General features: G+C 43.6%; 1 protein-coding gene across 5 annotated transcripts in view; it reads right to left on the reverse strand.

Annotated features, from left to right (window-relative positions):
• Window positions 1-4,821: 4,821 nt before the first annotated feature.
• The window catches only part of ALKBH3 (alkB homolog 3, alpha-ketoglutaratedependent dioxygenase), a 40,917-nt gene continuing 32,066 nt past the window's right edge, over window positions 4,822-13,672 (reverse strand). For 3 of the 5 annotated variants that reach the window (XM_031653548.1, XM_031653546.1, XM_031653547.1), the window contains 2 exons: window positions 5,964-6,062; window positions 4,824-5,178 (listed from right to left, as the gene is read on the reverse strand). In XM_031653548.1, coding sequence (XP_031509408.1) covers window positions 5,086-5,178; window positions 5,964-6,062 — 192 coding nt within the window. In that variant the 3' untranslated portion in view covers window positions 4,824-5,085. Of the gene's footprint in view, window positions 5,201-5,963; window positions 6,063-13,672 lie in introns of all 5 variants that reach the window. The other 2 variants (XM_031653544.1, XM_031653549.1) reach the window with 2 other exon arrangements.

Raw genomic sequence — 13,672 nt, forward strand, 5'->3', positions numbered from 1 at the left:
CAGACCAGCTGTCCTCCCTTCCCTCTCACTCCAGGTGAACGGAAGCTGAAAGTCAGAGAGAAAGAGAGAGAAAGCTGGGAAGAAACTGGTGGCTAGTCCCTTAACATGTTTTCAGAGGAAACATTCCAGGAAACAACCTGAAGGAGACACTTCCGTGGGGTTCCCCTCCTCTCTCTGACTTTCCTAAGTTCTGCCCATTTGAAAGGCCCCATGGCATCCTTCCTCCAGCTATCCTACATTCTCCAGGCCTACAGAAGCCCTCAGGGCAGATCCCACCCCTGGGTGGCCCCGCAGCCATCCTCCAAATGCAGACTGGTGGCGAGGCTGGTGTCCTGACCGAGACCCCAGGCAGGCGGCTCAGACTCAGGCAGCGAGGACTTAGCTGGCCTGCCAGGGTGCGAGGGGCCTGGGCGCCTTCCTGCAAGGCGGCCCTTCTGGCTCCGCCACTCGGGCCGCGGGAACGGGTTTGGCCACACATAGCCTGGAGGCTGCAGGGCTAGCACTGGGTTCCCGGCCTCCCGCCTCTAGGTCCTTGTCCCAGTTCGCCTGCCCCTGTCCTTCCTGCGTTGAGCAGCCCCTTGCAACACAGTCACAAGGCCCTCAGGCACCCATGCGGCCCAAAGCCTCCTCCTCCCACTACCCGGCCTGTGGAGAGCTCCCGCCCGGGCTCCCAGAAAAAGACGGGCACAGGGGGCTCTGGCTGCAGCACTCCCACTGCCCAGGCTGCCGGCCCTGGGGCCAGGGCTGGGGGGACGGGAGGTCCCACAGGCCACAGCAGCAGGCATGGCTTGGCTAGCCACCCAGGGCTATCTCTCCCAGCCCACTGGGGACACCGGATCCCAGATCTGATAAATCCTCTGGGTACCTCAGTTTCCTCAGGTGTTTAGAAAATACAAAAACAGCCATAGGAATTCTTTTGGGAATAAATCAGACTATGGATGTTGTGGTCCCAAAGGAGTAGCTACTCTGTGAGCTCCCTCCCCACTTTCCCCTTTCCTTCCCTTTCAGATACCAGAATTTGCATCCAGAGCTAAAAATCAGTGGGCTCAGCCACAGCAGTGAGAGCAGTGAAGGCGCGTCCACATTCCTGGAGGCCACATGAAAACAGGGACTGTCCCTGTGCTGAGAGAGCGTGACATCACTGCTCCTATGAGGGGGAGTGATGGCACAGAAATCATCCTAACAGCGTCGTACACACAGGCCTCTGCCAGCTCCAAGCAAGCTCATTTGAGAAAACAGCCTTCTTGGTAATGCTGGCTACAAAGCTACAGCCTAATTTATCCTGTTTTCCTCCACTGTGCTCTGACACTGCCTCCTCTTCCCCCTCCAGCTTAAACGCTAACCGACAGCTCAGCCCAACATGGGGCTCTATTCACAGGCTGGGGAAGGCTTTTATAAATGGAGGCACATCAGCTCTAGACCAGCTGGAAAAGGCACCATTAGTCACTCTAGTAAATAAACACTGAAGTCATTTCCCTATTGACACCCAGGCGCAGGAATCACATCTAAGAATGGATTCCAGCAGCACCAGTCTGACAAAGGTCTCACATGCGTGTTCCTTCCAAACAGAAAATGGGGTGGGGGAAGAAGGCAGTTGTAGACCAGGTCCCTCTGAGGACAGCGTGTGGGTGGAATCATGTATAAGTAAAGTTTCAAATAAACAGAATGCATCACTATGGAAACATTCAGCTTTATCAAAGCCACCATTAAAAAAAAATAATCAAGACTTAAGATTCAACACTACAAGTGTTTATGACCAGAAAAGGCAAAGTGGGTCTTAGATATTCTGCAGCCAAGTAATAGCTGCCAGAACTCAAAGAAGAAATATTCCCAGCAGGGCAGGAACCTGTCATTTGTCAGGACTTTCTCTGAAACCCTCCAACTGGAGCATTCAGCCACTGCAGGGCCTACTTAACTCTTCCAGCGTTGCAATGACACAATTCAGGAGACGGCTCTGTAGTTACTGTGTCCAGACAGACCTGCCATGTACTATGGCTGGATCACATCAGTCACAGAGGCAGAGAGTGGGTGCCACAAGGAAAGGGCAGGTTTATTAGCTGTGACTCAAACTTATCAGGAATTGTCAATGCCAGCCGAGCTAGTGGGTTAACAATGGATCAATGTGGATCCTGATTTCAACACTGGGGATGCAATCTGGTGTTAAGTGTGAGTGTTCCAACCCATGTTTGGAGGCAAGTTGCCTGTCATAAAGAAGACATTTTTAGTGTGCAGCCTGATGTTTCTTTGGGCTGCTGACTGGAGTAATGGTGTTGGTAAGTATTGTCAAAAAGCCTGATATGAGTTTGGTGTCATTCAGGGTCCCCAAGTATACTCACAGGTAAGAATGAGGTGAGAAAGGATCACAGGGGAAGACTCATCTGTCTCTAAAAGTTTTGTATCTCTGAAGGTGGATATGGTCAGAAAACACTTGCCAGAAAGTCAAGGAAAGTTGGCTGAGAATTTGTCTAATACCAGAAGTTGGATTCTGCCCCCCAAAAGGAGCTTCCCCAATGAAATGGGCAACTGCTAGTCCAGTCACCGGCAGTTTCTGGCTAGAAGATGCTGATGCTGATTAAGGGAAGATGAGATGCAGATGCCTGCCCTGATGCACAGGAAAGCCAGGGAACAAACAGGTGGCTTGTGGTCAGCTGTGACTAGCTCGGCAGGAGCCAGCCCTGATGCTCAGGCTCCCAGGAGTGCTCAGCAGACCATTCTGCCTACATTCAGCATGGCAAAGGAAAACCAAACAGGCCGAGAGACTAGCCTGCAGTCTGAAATCCGGTTCTGCCACTACAAGCCCTGTTAACTTACCTAACGTCTTGGAGACTCAGTTTCCTAGGCTCTACAATGGGAACAGAATCTCTCTCTTGCACCGCTGTGGGAAAGATTAGGGATTATGTATAAAAGCTCCTAGGACGGTGCCTGCTGAAGCTCAGAAAAAGGGCAGCAAAAAACAAAACAAAACCGAAACTTAATTCATGCCACTGCTGTTATATTTGCTTCCTCAGCTTTACATGTAATGTAAGCAAAAACAGCTTCACCTCTAATTCCTAGTTCAGATCTAGCACCAGCAAAACACGGCAACAGGCTGCTGTGGTCACTGAGCACACTGCGCTTTGCCATGGTCTGGAATTCCTTTCTATGCCTACACCCTGTAGTTTTACTCTATGGCAAGTACCTGCTTGACAATTCAGAAGGGACATTATCTTAAGGGTAAAGAAAAGGGCAGTTCTGGCATGTGGTATCTGGAGTGACAGCGAGAAAAACAAAACCGAAGGTTTGCTGCTCTCAGACCAAGAAACCCAGGTGGTGGCCAACCCCATCTGCTGTATAATAGAAATGTTTCCTTGAAAGACATGGGTGTGACAAGTGAAGAGATCAAATGCACAGCTGCCGCAAGGGGAGATCATGACCCTCCATTAGGAAAGAGGGATGCTGGAAGACTTGGAACCATCTGCCAGTTCTTTCATTAGTAAGGAAGGGAAGATAAATGTCCTAGTGTCATGCATCAAACTTATCACCAAGCTGGCTGTATCACCTGGCCAGGTATTGTTTGCATTAATAGGAGAACAGCTAGGAATTAAAAAGAGGCTTTATTTTACTCTTACGGTGATTTGAACTTCCCTCACATGAAAGCTTGGTACGGTGCTCACATTTTATAAAGCATTCCATATTTCTTAGAGAAACAAGCTAGGCTCATTTTGTTGTTGTTTTTGTTTGTTTGTTTGTTTGTTTGTTTTTTAAAAGGGCAGGGGGACTACAATGCCAGGAGCCAGAGAGCTTGTCAGAGAACAGCCTGGCCAGGCATGGTGCTCCATCTGAGTGCCGAGTCAGAGTGTGCCCAGCCTTTGGCATTTTCCTATGATCGTGGGGAGCATCAATCTTACAGCCTGGAATGGAAACAGGATAAAAAGCAAGAAGGCACTGTACCTTGACCCCACTGGCAGACAGAGAAACTGTTAACTCTCCCGCCCTATTTTCGTCCATTTAAATTCATTTCCTTTCTCTCAGGTTTTCTGTATCTTGGTTTGGAATTAATCTGGTACACAGCTCCTGAGTCAAGAGGTCAAGATGACACGTGGTTTTATGATGCAATAATGGGCAGTCACTCTGTTTTGTTTTGGGAACCTCAGTGACATCACAGACTAACCTTTGTACCTTGGGACCTTGTATGTAAGAAAACATTGAGTCAGAAGACAGTGTTAGTCATAGGGCTACTGAAACACAAGGTGAAGAGAACTATCAGGCAATTGAGTGTATTCCCTGCAGGGCTGCTCCCACTTCTATCTGACTTGGGTCTAGATGACTCAAGTGATTCCCTAGGGGAAAATAATCTATGTGGAACAGCTGTCATGAGTAGGGCTTCTGCTGTTCTTCAGCCTCAATTTCAGCCTGCTATTTCCTGTGACATCATTCAGTGATTCCTCCCTTTAAGGGGACAGTTTTCTCTTGTATTACAGGTGACTGCTTGAAAGTGGCTAGACGAGAGCATACTGCCACCACTCTTTCTTTGGAGACCTGTAACTGTCTGAGTGTGTCGCAGGAAGACTCGGTTACAGTGTTCCCTGGATATGTAGCTTTCCATTACAACAGTATGCAAGCCAAGATGAAACCACCTCTGTTTGGGTTTCAGCAGCTGTCTGCCTACGGAAGGCTCCAGAGTCCCTGATGCATATTTATATCTCCACTTCACTGAAGTCACAAGGAACAAACACGTGGAAATTTTCCCCAGAAGCACAAGTCCATTCATATTTCTTCAAATGAAGGTGGGGTGCGGGGGGAGGGGGAGGGTAGGAGGAAAACTGCTTACGAACAAAATCATCCATGAGCACTGCCACATAGATTTTAATTTGCCTAAAGATGATAGCGATTTTGAGCTGTGATTCGGGATAACTGTTCCCACAGTAGACCTATTACCAACATGAGTTGCTGGCTCTCATTTAATAGGACTCCAAGCTGGGAAACAAACCCCACCATCTTCCCAACAGCCACATCACGAGATCTAGCAGCACCAGCCTCTTGAAGTCGCTTCTCAGTGGAAGGTTTGCTCCGTTTCAGTGAAGCTTCTCTCTCAAAGCTCTGATGTCACCAGGGCGCCCTTCGAGGGTCTGGATAGACTGTCCGAAAGGTCAGGTTCACTCTCGGTTCTCTAGAGTGGTATTCTTTGGGCACTCGATGCTAAATGGAAATACACATAACTCTGACATAAATACACACACACACACACACACTTTTAGTTCAAAGCGACTTAAAACTTATTCATGAGAATACAGAAGTATTTCCATCTAACCCCCTTAAATGAGCAGTAAGCTCTTTGAAGTCTTGTGGAGAAAGCTTCCTTCTTTGAAACAAATTTCCATCTCCAGCCCCACTGTGCTATGCCAGCACCTCTGAAGTGAGATATTTTCATCTTTTCTAATTGTTGCTGTTCCTCTCAGACATCTGCCATTTCCCATATCTCATAAACATATAAATGGATGAGACCAAAGAGAGGCATGAGATTCCGTTCTCAAGGTAAGTGTTTTGACATTAACATGTGCACCTTAGAAATGATCTGGCCTAAAAATGGCATGGCCTAGCTGCGGAACTGTGTACTCCAATAAGATAGTCACTAGCTACCCTGAAGCTATTTAAATTTAAATTAATTAAAATTAAATTAAAAACTCAGTTCTTTATAGCATGCAAGCCACATTTTAAGAAGTCAGTCATATGTGGCTAGTGGCTACTACATTCGGCAGCACAGATACTGAACACTTTCATCATCACAGAAAGTTCTACTGGACACACTAGTGTCCATCTGGATTGTCAGTAGTATCAAAACTCCTTGGAAAGAATGTCAGCTCATTCCCTCTGGCTCATTATAAAAGCAGCTTGCTTTTCACCGTGTCTACTTAGAAATAGTCCTCAGAGTCGGGAAACTGCCTCCACATGAGAGTAGATTCATATTACTTGCACATCCTCACCTGCCAGTCAGCTTGTGTCGCTCCTTCCATGATTAACAAGGTCCCGTGATCCAAGGGTATCTTCACTCTTTCCACATATGTGTAGTCTCCATTCTCTTCCTAGAAAACAGCATTTGTTGCGCTAAATTTTTTGCCTGTGTAATTAAGACGCAACAGAACCTGACAGAGGTCAAAAAAAATGGAAACCTCTGCTTAGCCAGACTGTGGGAATCCATATATAGCTCTGTCACTTGCAGCTGCTTGACTGTGGGCAAGTTACCTCACCTCTCTGTACCCTGACTTACTCATTTGTAAAATGGGGAGGATGACAGTAACTGCCACCTAGGGCTATGGTGAGCCTCCATTGATAGAATATGTGTAAATCACTGGAGACTGGCATGCAGTAAGTGCTAGCTATTAGTGTCATCATCATAACCCAAAATGCAGAAAAGCCCATTCTGGCCTATGAAGGAAATAAAAGTCACGTGTACAAGAATTCTTTACATCTGACTGATGCTGTGCTCTACATTTTGACATACTCAGTGTAGGGAAAATGTCCTTTTAACCAAGACTTGATGCGATGACTTCCTTCACCTTCTTACCATGGATGCTAATTTACTAATTGGCACCTACAGTCTCTATTCTTCTCATGGTTACTTTGGAGTTTTGGAGATATACTCCTGCCTCTTTTCAGAATAGCCAACAGTAGGATTTTCTCAAAGGGAGCTCTGGCTGGACCTAAATAGTGCTGTCAAACTGAGATTGGCTGTTTACATCTTTGGGGATGGATCACGACTCCTGCACATTTAGGATACAAATGCCTTGTATTTACAGAGAGAGCTCAAAAGCAATTTCTGTCCAATATTCTCAGGAGTCTTCACAGCATAGGCTGCGAAGCAATCAACTGGTAGTGTGACTCCTCCACAGCTGAAAAGCAGGCACATTAAACAACTTCTGTGCTCGCAGCAACAAAGAGCATGTCAAGTGCTGAGACTGGGACAGATCCGAGCTTCCAGATTTCTTCACCTCCATTCTGGGCAGAACTGATGGGTCTATTCATTCATCTGCTTCTCTTCTGATACAAGGGGTTACATTTGGGTTACTGCAGGGGTGATTTCAGTGCAAACTGTGTTTATGTTTATTATTGTATGGGTGCTTCTGAGAACTTAACTGTTTACAAAGATTTTCCCTAGGAAAAGCAAAATCAAAACAATTATGAACTTGCATAAACAGTCTAAGTTCCAGGCCCCGACTTTTGGCAGTAACTTTGTCAAACATAGTCATAATTTTTATAGACAGAAGATAGAAGCAATGTTTAAAATAACTTTGGTTTCAGTGACTGATTTTAATTGCGTCTGCCACCTTTTCTCTTCCAGTAATAAGTGGGCACCGAGACATTTACCTTTGACCCCTCAGACAACCAGAGGGCAGTGGGAAGGTGACCTTGCCCTCACTGCAGCCCAGCTCCATCTCAGAAAAGCAAAAGGCTGCTCTCTGATTTAAAAAAAAAAAAAAAAAAGCCAGACAGAGGAGACACGTGTCCTACTGGAGAAAAGCTATCTGGAGGGAGTGCACGGACCATGAGATTAGAGAGTCCAAGGCTCCTTAATTTAGGCTGTACAGTCAGCTACCAGATCAAGGTTCAACACAGCTAGAAGCAGAAGAATTTCTGCTACCCTCTACATAATCAGGGAGTGCAACATGGGCTTAATTTACAAATCAAGTGCAGACACTAAGAGAGGAGAATACAATAAAGTAGAAAGGAAAGACACTTAACCACAACATGAAGGCAATTCTGAGATGAAGATCTCTTAGAACATTGAAAACACTGTTGTGGGGAGGGGAGTGCTGGATCAGTGGAAGAGAATAGGTAAACACTATAGTTCCACCTGGAAACATGAAGCAGGAATGCACCTCCCAAGTGAAAGAGAATTCCGAAATGCAAGAGAGAAATGTCACCACTGAGGGAAAGTGATGTTCAACTATCACATTTCACATACTGTTCCTAAGATCTGAACTTTTCAAATGAGAGAGAGCCTCAGGTTGGTTTTGAACACATTACATTCAACAAAACCATTAGCCATACCAAAAAGCAGACAAGGGTGAGCCTTCATCTGGGAGGGAGCCACTCATCAGTCCACAAAGGAGACACCAATACACAGTGTACCCTCTGTGAGAAGTGGTATCATTCTTCGCTGCTTGTTTTTATTCCTTCTAAGATCTTTGACTTAGAAGATGCATTCCTAATTTGCAGAAGGAGACAGACAGGAAAGAGGGCAAGGGATCCTACTAATGCAACGCAGAGCTCACAAATGCATCCTTCTCTTGAGGCTACAGTGGCAACAGACCATACAGCCACCCTTCGACTGAAGCAAGACGCATGGAGACTTTTTCCACTGAGGAGTCACATAAAAGGCCAGAGGAGCCCACATGGCTGTGCATAAAGGCTCCAGTTGATAAATGGATAAGCAACAGTGGAAACACAGGTCAGACTGTTTAGAGGAGCGCCTTCCTAGTCATTAAGCGTGGTTAAGTTACCCAAACACATCTCTGTAGCCCTTTTGATTTACTCAGGGTTTTCTTCAAAACAAAACAAAACACACCCCCAAAACCAGGGCTAAGGATAAAATTTTCCATCCCTCATCCTGGTTAAAAGAAGCTTTTAGGGTCACACTCAAGCTACAGGGTGGGTTTTGTTATTGATGTTCTTGGTTTTCCAAATATTTGAAACCCTACAAGTACAAGGAAAAAGCGAAAAACATATATTTTTATATTAATGCTGATCAACATTCTCATTCCTCCAACTGCACCCAGTTCATGTGAAGGCTTAATTATGCTTTTCTAAGGCTTCCCACAACTCTTACCTCCACCTCACAAAGATATTATCCTATTCAATTTCCTTGAAGAAAATGCTATTTGGGGTGAAAAAATCAGGGTGTATTTACTGTTATGTCATTATTAACCATCCAACAGACGGGAAACCTAAACATTTTTCTTTTCATTGGAAAGGTAATTCATACTGTATGAGATTTGGATTTTTCTTATAATCATCCCTTTCTTGTCCTAAAAGAATGCCTTAGAAGTTACAAACAATCATCAATGCTTTAAAATCATCATACAGGTTTTCTTTCTAGAATATAAAAAGTAACATAAGTTTACTAAAGTAAATGATGCACTTGTAATTACTTATTCAACCTCTGCTCTTACAAACTCCATGAGGGAAAGTTTATGTGGTCTTCCTGTTAAACATTCTCAGTGCCTATCACACATACCAATAAATATGTACTGAACGACTGAGGAAGAGTACACAGAAAATGTAGAAAATCGCCTGCAATCCTATCATCCAGAGTTTATACAACATACACACAGAGGATTCCAGATATACAATCATGTACACTCCATTTTTAATATTTTATTGAGCATTTTTCTGTATCTTTAAATATACATTTCAAAAATATAGTTATAGAATATTCCTTTGTATGAACATATCCTTCCTTTAAACTCACAAATACCTTTCGACCACCTGTATGCATCAGGCATTATGCTAGTGCTAACGATGGAGCAGTAAGGAGCACATGGTTGGAGATTGATTTTCATACACCAGTTTTTTTTTTTTTTTTTAAAAGAGGGAAAATAAACAAAAAGTTGCTGCAAGTAGATTTTTGGGCAAAACATTTCTGCATACATTTCTAGGATATATTCTTAAAAATGGAATTACTGGAGCCAAGTGTATGAACTTTAAGGCACTTGATTTATACTACCAAACTGCTTTCTTGAGAAGGCTGCAGCAAATCTGTAATCTTACCAGGGAAACATGACAGTATCTATCTTCTGGCTGAACATTATCAATTGACAATAATGAAAAACAATTAGGGGAGAAATGACAACTCATTCAAACTTAGAGATCTTGGATTACAAACCAAGTTTTTTTTGTTTTTTTTTTTTTTGAGACAGAGTCTTACTCTGTCGCCCAGGCTGGAGTGCGGTGGTGTGATCTCAGCTCACTGCAACCTCCACCTCCTGGGTTCAAGCGATTCTTGTGCCTCAGCCTCCCAAGTAGCTGGGATTACAGGTGCCTTTCACCATGCCTGGCTATTTTTTTTGTATTTTTAGTAGAGACAGAGTTTCACCATGTTGGCCAGGCTGGCCTTGAACTCCTGGGCTCAAGTGATCCGCCTGCCTCAGCCTCCCAAAGTGCTGGGAATACAGGCGTGAGCCACTGCGCCCAGCCCAAGTTCAACTTTTTTTTTTTTTTACATTCTGCTTGCTGTTTGTGTTTCTTCTGCTGTGAACACTCTCTGTTCTTGTCCTTTGTCCATTGTTCTGTGGGGGTGTTAACATTGTTTTCTTATTGATCTATAACCACAGATAGTAAGACATTTGTTTGTCATACTTTTTGCAAATGCTTTTCTCATTTGCTATTTGCCTGTTAACTGTACTTATGATATTTAACACAGAATAGCTCAAAATTTTACAGTCAACTCTACTGACCTTTCTTTGGCTCGTCTTCATGATTTTTATGCTTAGAAAGTCTTTTCCCATCCTGAGGAAAGTTAAATATACAACTGCACTTCCTTTCAGTTTTTTGTTTTTTTTTTTTGAGAGTTTACATTTTTTAGATTTAACTCTGTAATCTACACGGAGTTTGTTTTTTGGTGGTGGTTGGGTTATTTTTTTTTTCATGCTTCTTTTTATAACAGTTTCCAGGTACTTAAACCAAAGCATCCTGCTAGACTTTTCCACAAGATCAACCATGGCATGTGCTCAGGTGCCAGGCACATCAGGCACTCTATTATCTGTTATTGCTAATGCTCACTACAACCTTGTAAGGGAGGCAAGGAAGGTGATGTTATCCACTTTATCATAAGCAAAGGGGGCTGGAGGGAAAATACTTCTCTAAGGCAAAAGGCTAGCAGGAGGGCAGGCTAGCATTTGAATGTAGATCGGCCTGGCTCTAAAGCCCTATTCTTTCTACTATACCCTGCTCTCCAAAGTAAGCTCTATTCCTTCTGAGATCCTAATATTTCCTGTCTTGATTATATGGCACCCTGACTATACTGTAGGGGTCACAATCACAAACAGCAGCAAGTAGCATAAGTGAGAGGTGTGGGCTGGGTGCAGCACAGGGAGGAGAGGGAGCCATGCAGAACCAGGGGCCTGCAGACAGGCGGTGGCTGCTCTGCCAATGAGCCGTTTCAGATCACTGTGCCCCCCAGTGCTGCCCCCTCTTCTGGGTTTTCCAGGGAAGCTGACAAGCAGGATTTTTATGTGAAACTTTCTGAGTTATAAATTTTGGCAAATAATTCAGTGTCTTTAAAAACACTGGGCAATTTAAACAAGTCTGAGGGCCAGATTCGGCTCCAGGGCTGCCCAGCTATGCTGCTGATGGGTCCATGACATGACTGCCTTCTTTGATTCCTTTGTCAGTCACCTTAGCTGACTTGTAAGCGTCTAAGACCAGTTGTCATCTGATGTGCTTCTTGCATCCCCTTTGTCATTCCATGCAGTAGTGCCTGAGAGACACTTAGGACACAGGTACTACTTCATCTTCAAGTATCATCTTCCTTTACTAAATTAAATCTAGAGGTAGAAACTGTGGGGAAATATCAAATACACGTACAATTGCTTTTAGTTAGCAACTGATTATAGCATAGGTTCCTCCAAGGTTTCAAGCAATGGGCAGAGTTTTAAATTATAGCGGATTTGTTTACTTTATTATTTTATAGTAATTTGAATAAATCTTAGGGGCCATTATCACTTAAATAATAGTATATCTAGGTCTTTCAAATTAAAATTATACCTGAGTAACTGAGGATGGAGGATGGGAGGGGGGTGAGGATGGAAAACCTACCTATCGGGTACTATGCTTATTAGCTGGGTGATGAAATAATCTGTATACCAACCCCCAAGACAAACAAGTTACCTGTGTAACAAACTTGCACATATACCCTAACCTAAAATAAAAATTAAAAAAAAAAAATTAGACCTGAATGAAGCTGTCTATACACATGAAGGATATCTGTGTACAATGACCAAGTTTGTCCCCTGTACTTTTTTTTTTAAACAACTGGAGTTATTTACTGCATTTCATTTGTGTCTGTCTATCATAAAGAATTGACCAATATGTAAATATGTGATTTGAACCATGGTTGACCTATGAGTCTTGCTACAACATTTTAGAAAACATAGCCTGTTCCATGTGTTAACCAAGGCCCAGGAAAGCCGGTGGGCTTGTCCTTTGTGTAGAGCTGGGAGAGGCCATCCATCTTGTCTCTCAGTGGACAATATACTTTCCTGATAAGGAAGGGAAGCGCCATGGAAATACACCCCAACTGTTTTATTGCAGTAATTTTTTTTGTGTCTGAAACTGTATTGTTTAATATATTAAGATTTAAAAAATAAATTTCATGATTTAAAAAAATCATCACATTCTTCATCTCACCCCCAACTCAATCAGAAAAAGTCATTTAAAGCAAAATATGCTTCCAAATTACTGATCTCAGATAACAGTGAGGCATTTGGTTTTCCACATGATTCCTTAGATGAGCGAAATAGAAAAACCTCCATCTTTGTACTAAGAAGATACTTATGAAAATAAAACACAAATGAGCAGAAAGGACAAGGTACAAGCCTGCTACCTGTTTCTCGTTTTCCAGGTTCACAGGAAGCACCTCACACAGTAACTATTATTAATTTCTGCACTGGAGGCATCAGGAAAGCCTTCACGCTACAGGGGGCCCTTTTAAGTCAAGAAGTTGGAGAACAAGCCTCGGGGAGAACAAAGAGATAACTCAGTAGAATACAGCAACCATACAGGAACAGTGAGAGTCCATGGATCTCTCTGGGCATAGATCATGTATGGATTTGACAATCTGGCTAAGGAGTTTCTCTTTTATCCTTTGTTCCAACAGAAGCAAATTAAGATTTTTCAGGTGGAAAACAAAGTGATGAAAGCAGTGAGCTCAACCTTTGAAGCTCTATGCTCCCTTCTTCTTCTTTTTTTTTTCTGAGACGGAGTCTTGCTCTGTCATCCAGGCTGGAGTGCAGTGGTGCGATCTTGGCTCACTGCAACCTCTGCCTCCAAGGTTCAAGCGATTCTCCTGCCTCAGCCTCCTGAGTAGCTGGGATTACAGGCATGCACCACCATGCCCAGCTAATTTTGTATTTTTAGTAGAGATGGGGTTTCACCATGTTGGTCAGGCTGGTCTCGAACTACTGACCTCGTGATCCGCCCACCTTGGCCTCCCAAAGTGCTGGGATTACAGGTGTGAGCCACGGCGCCTGGCTACTCCCTTCTTTATTCTCTTTCTCTGAATGATAACATACAATTCCACAGTTTTACACACGGTCTTATTATTAGTTTTAATTCGATTCAACATTCAACAAATAGTTGTCTAAGCCATCTTGGGCAAGTGATTTAACGCTGAGTCTCAGCCACCTCATCTGTACAATGGAAATAATAATGGCATCAACTATATAAAACTCTCGGAGAATTCAATGTAAAGAGGTAGAATAGAGCCAGGCACAGTCAGCACTATACACTTGTTATTTATTATTAGCATTTTACTATTGTGGTTATTCCAAAATTCCCAAATGACATCTCCAGCCAGGCCTGTTGTCTGAACTCCAGACTTACACAGTCGATTGCCTACTTTACATTTGGAGGCCTCAGGCATCTCAGATTTTGCATGTAGAAGAAGGAACTCCTCAAGCAAGGACAAAATCAATGC

The sequence above is a fragment of the Papio anubis genome, chromosome 12 (genome assembly GCF_008728515.1).
Source record: "Papio anubis isolate 15944 chromosome 12, Panubis1.0, whole genome shotgun sequence".
Taxonomy (NCBI): domain Eukaryota; kingdom Metazoa; phylum Chordata; class Mammalia; order Primates; family Cercopithecidae; genus Papio; species Papio anubis.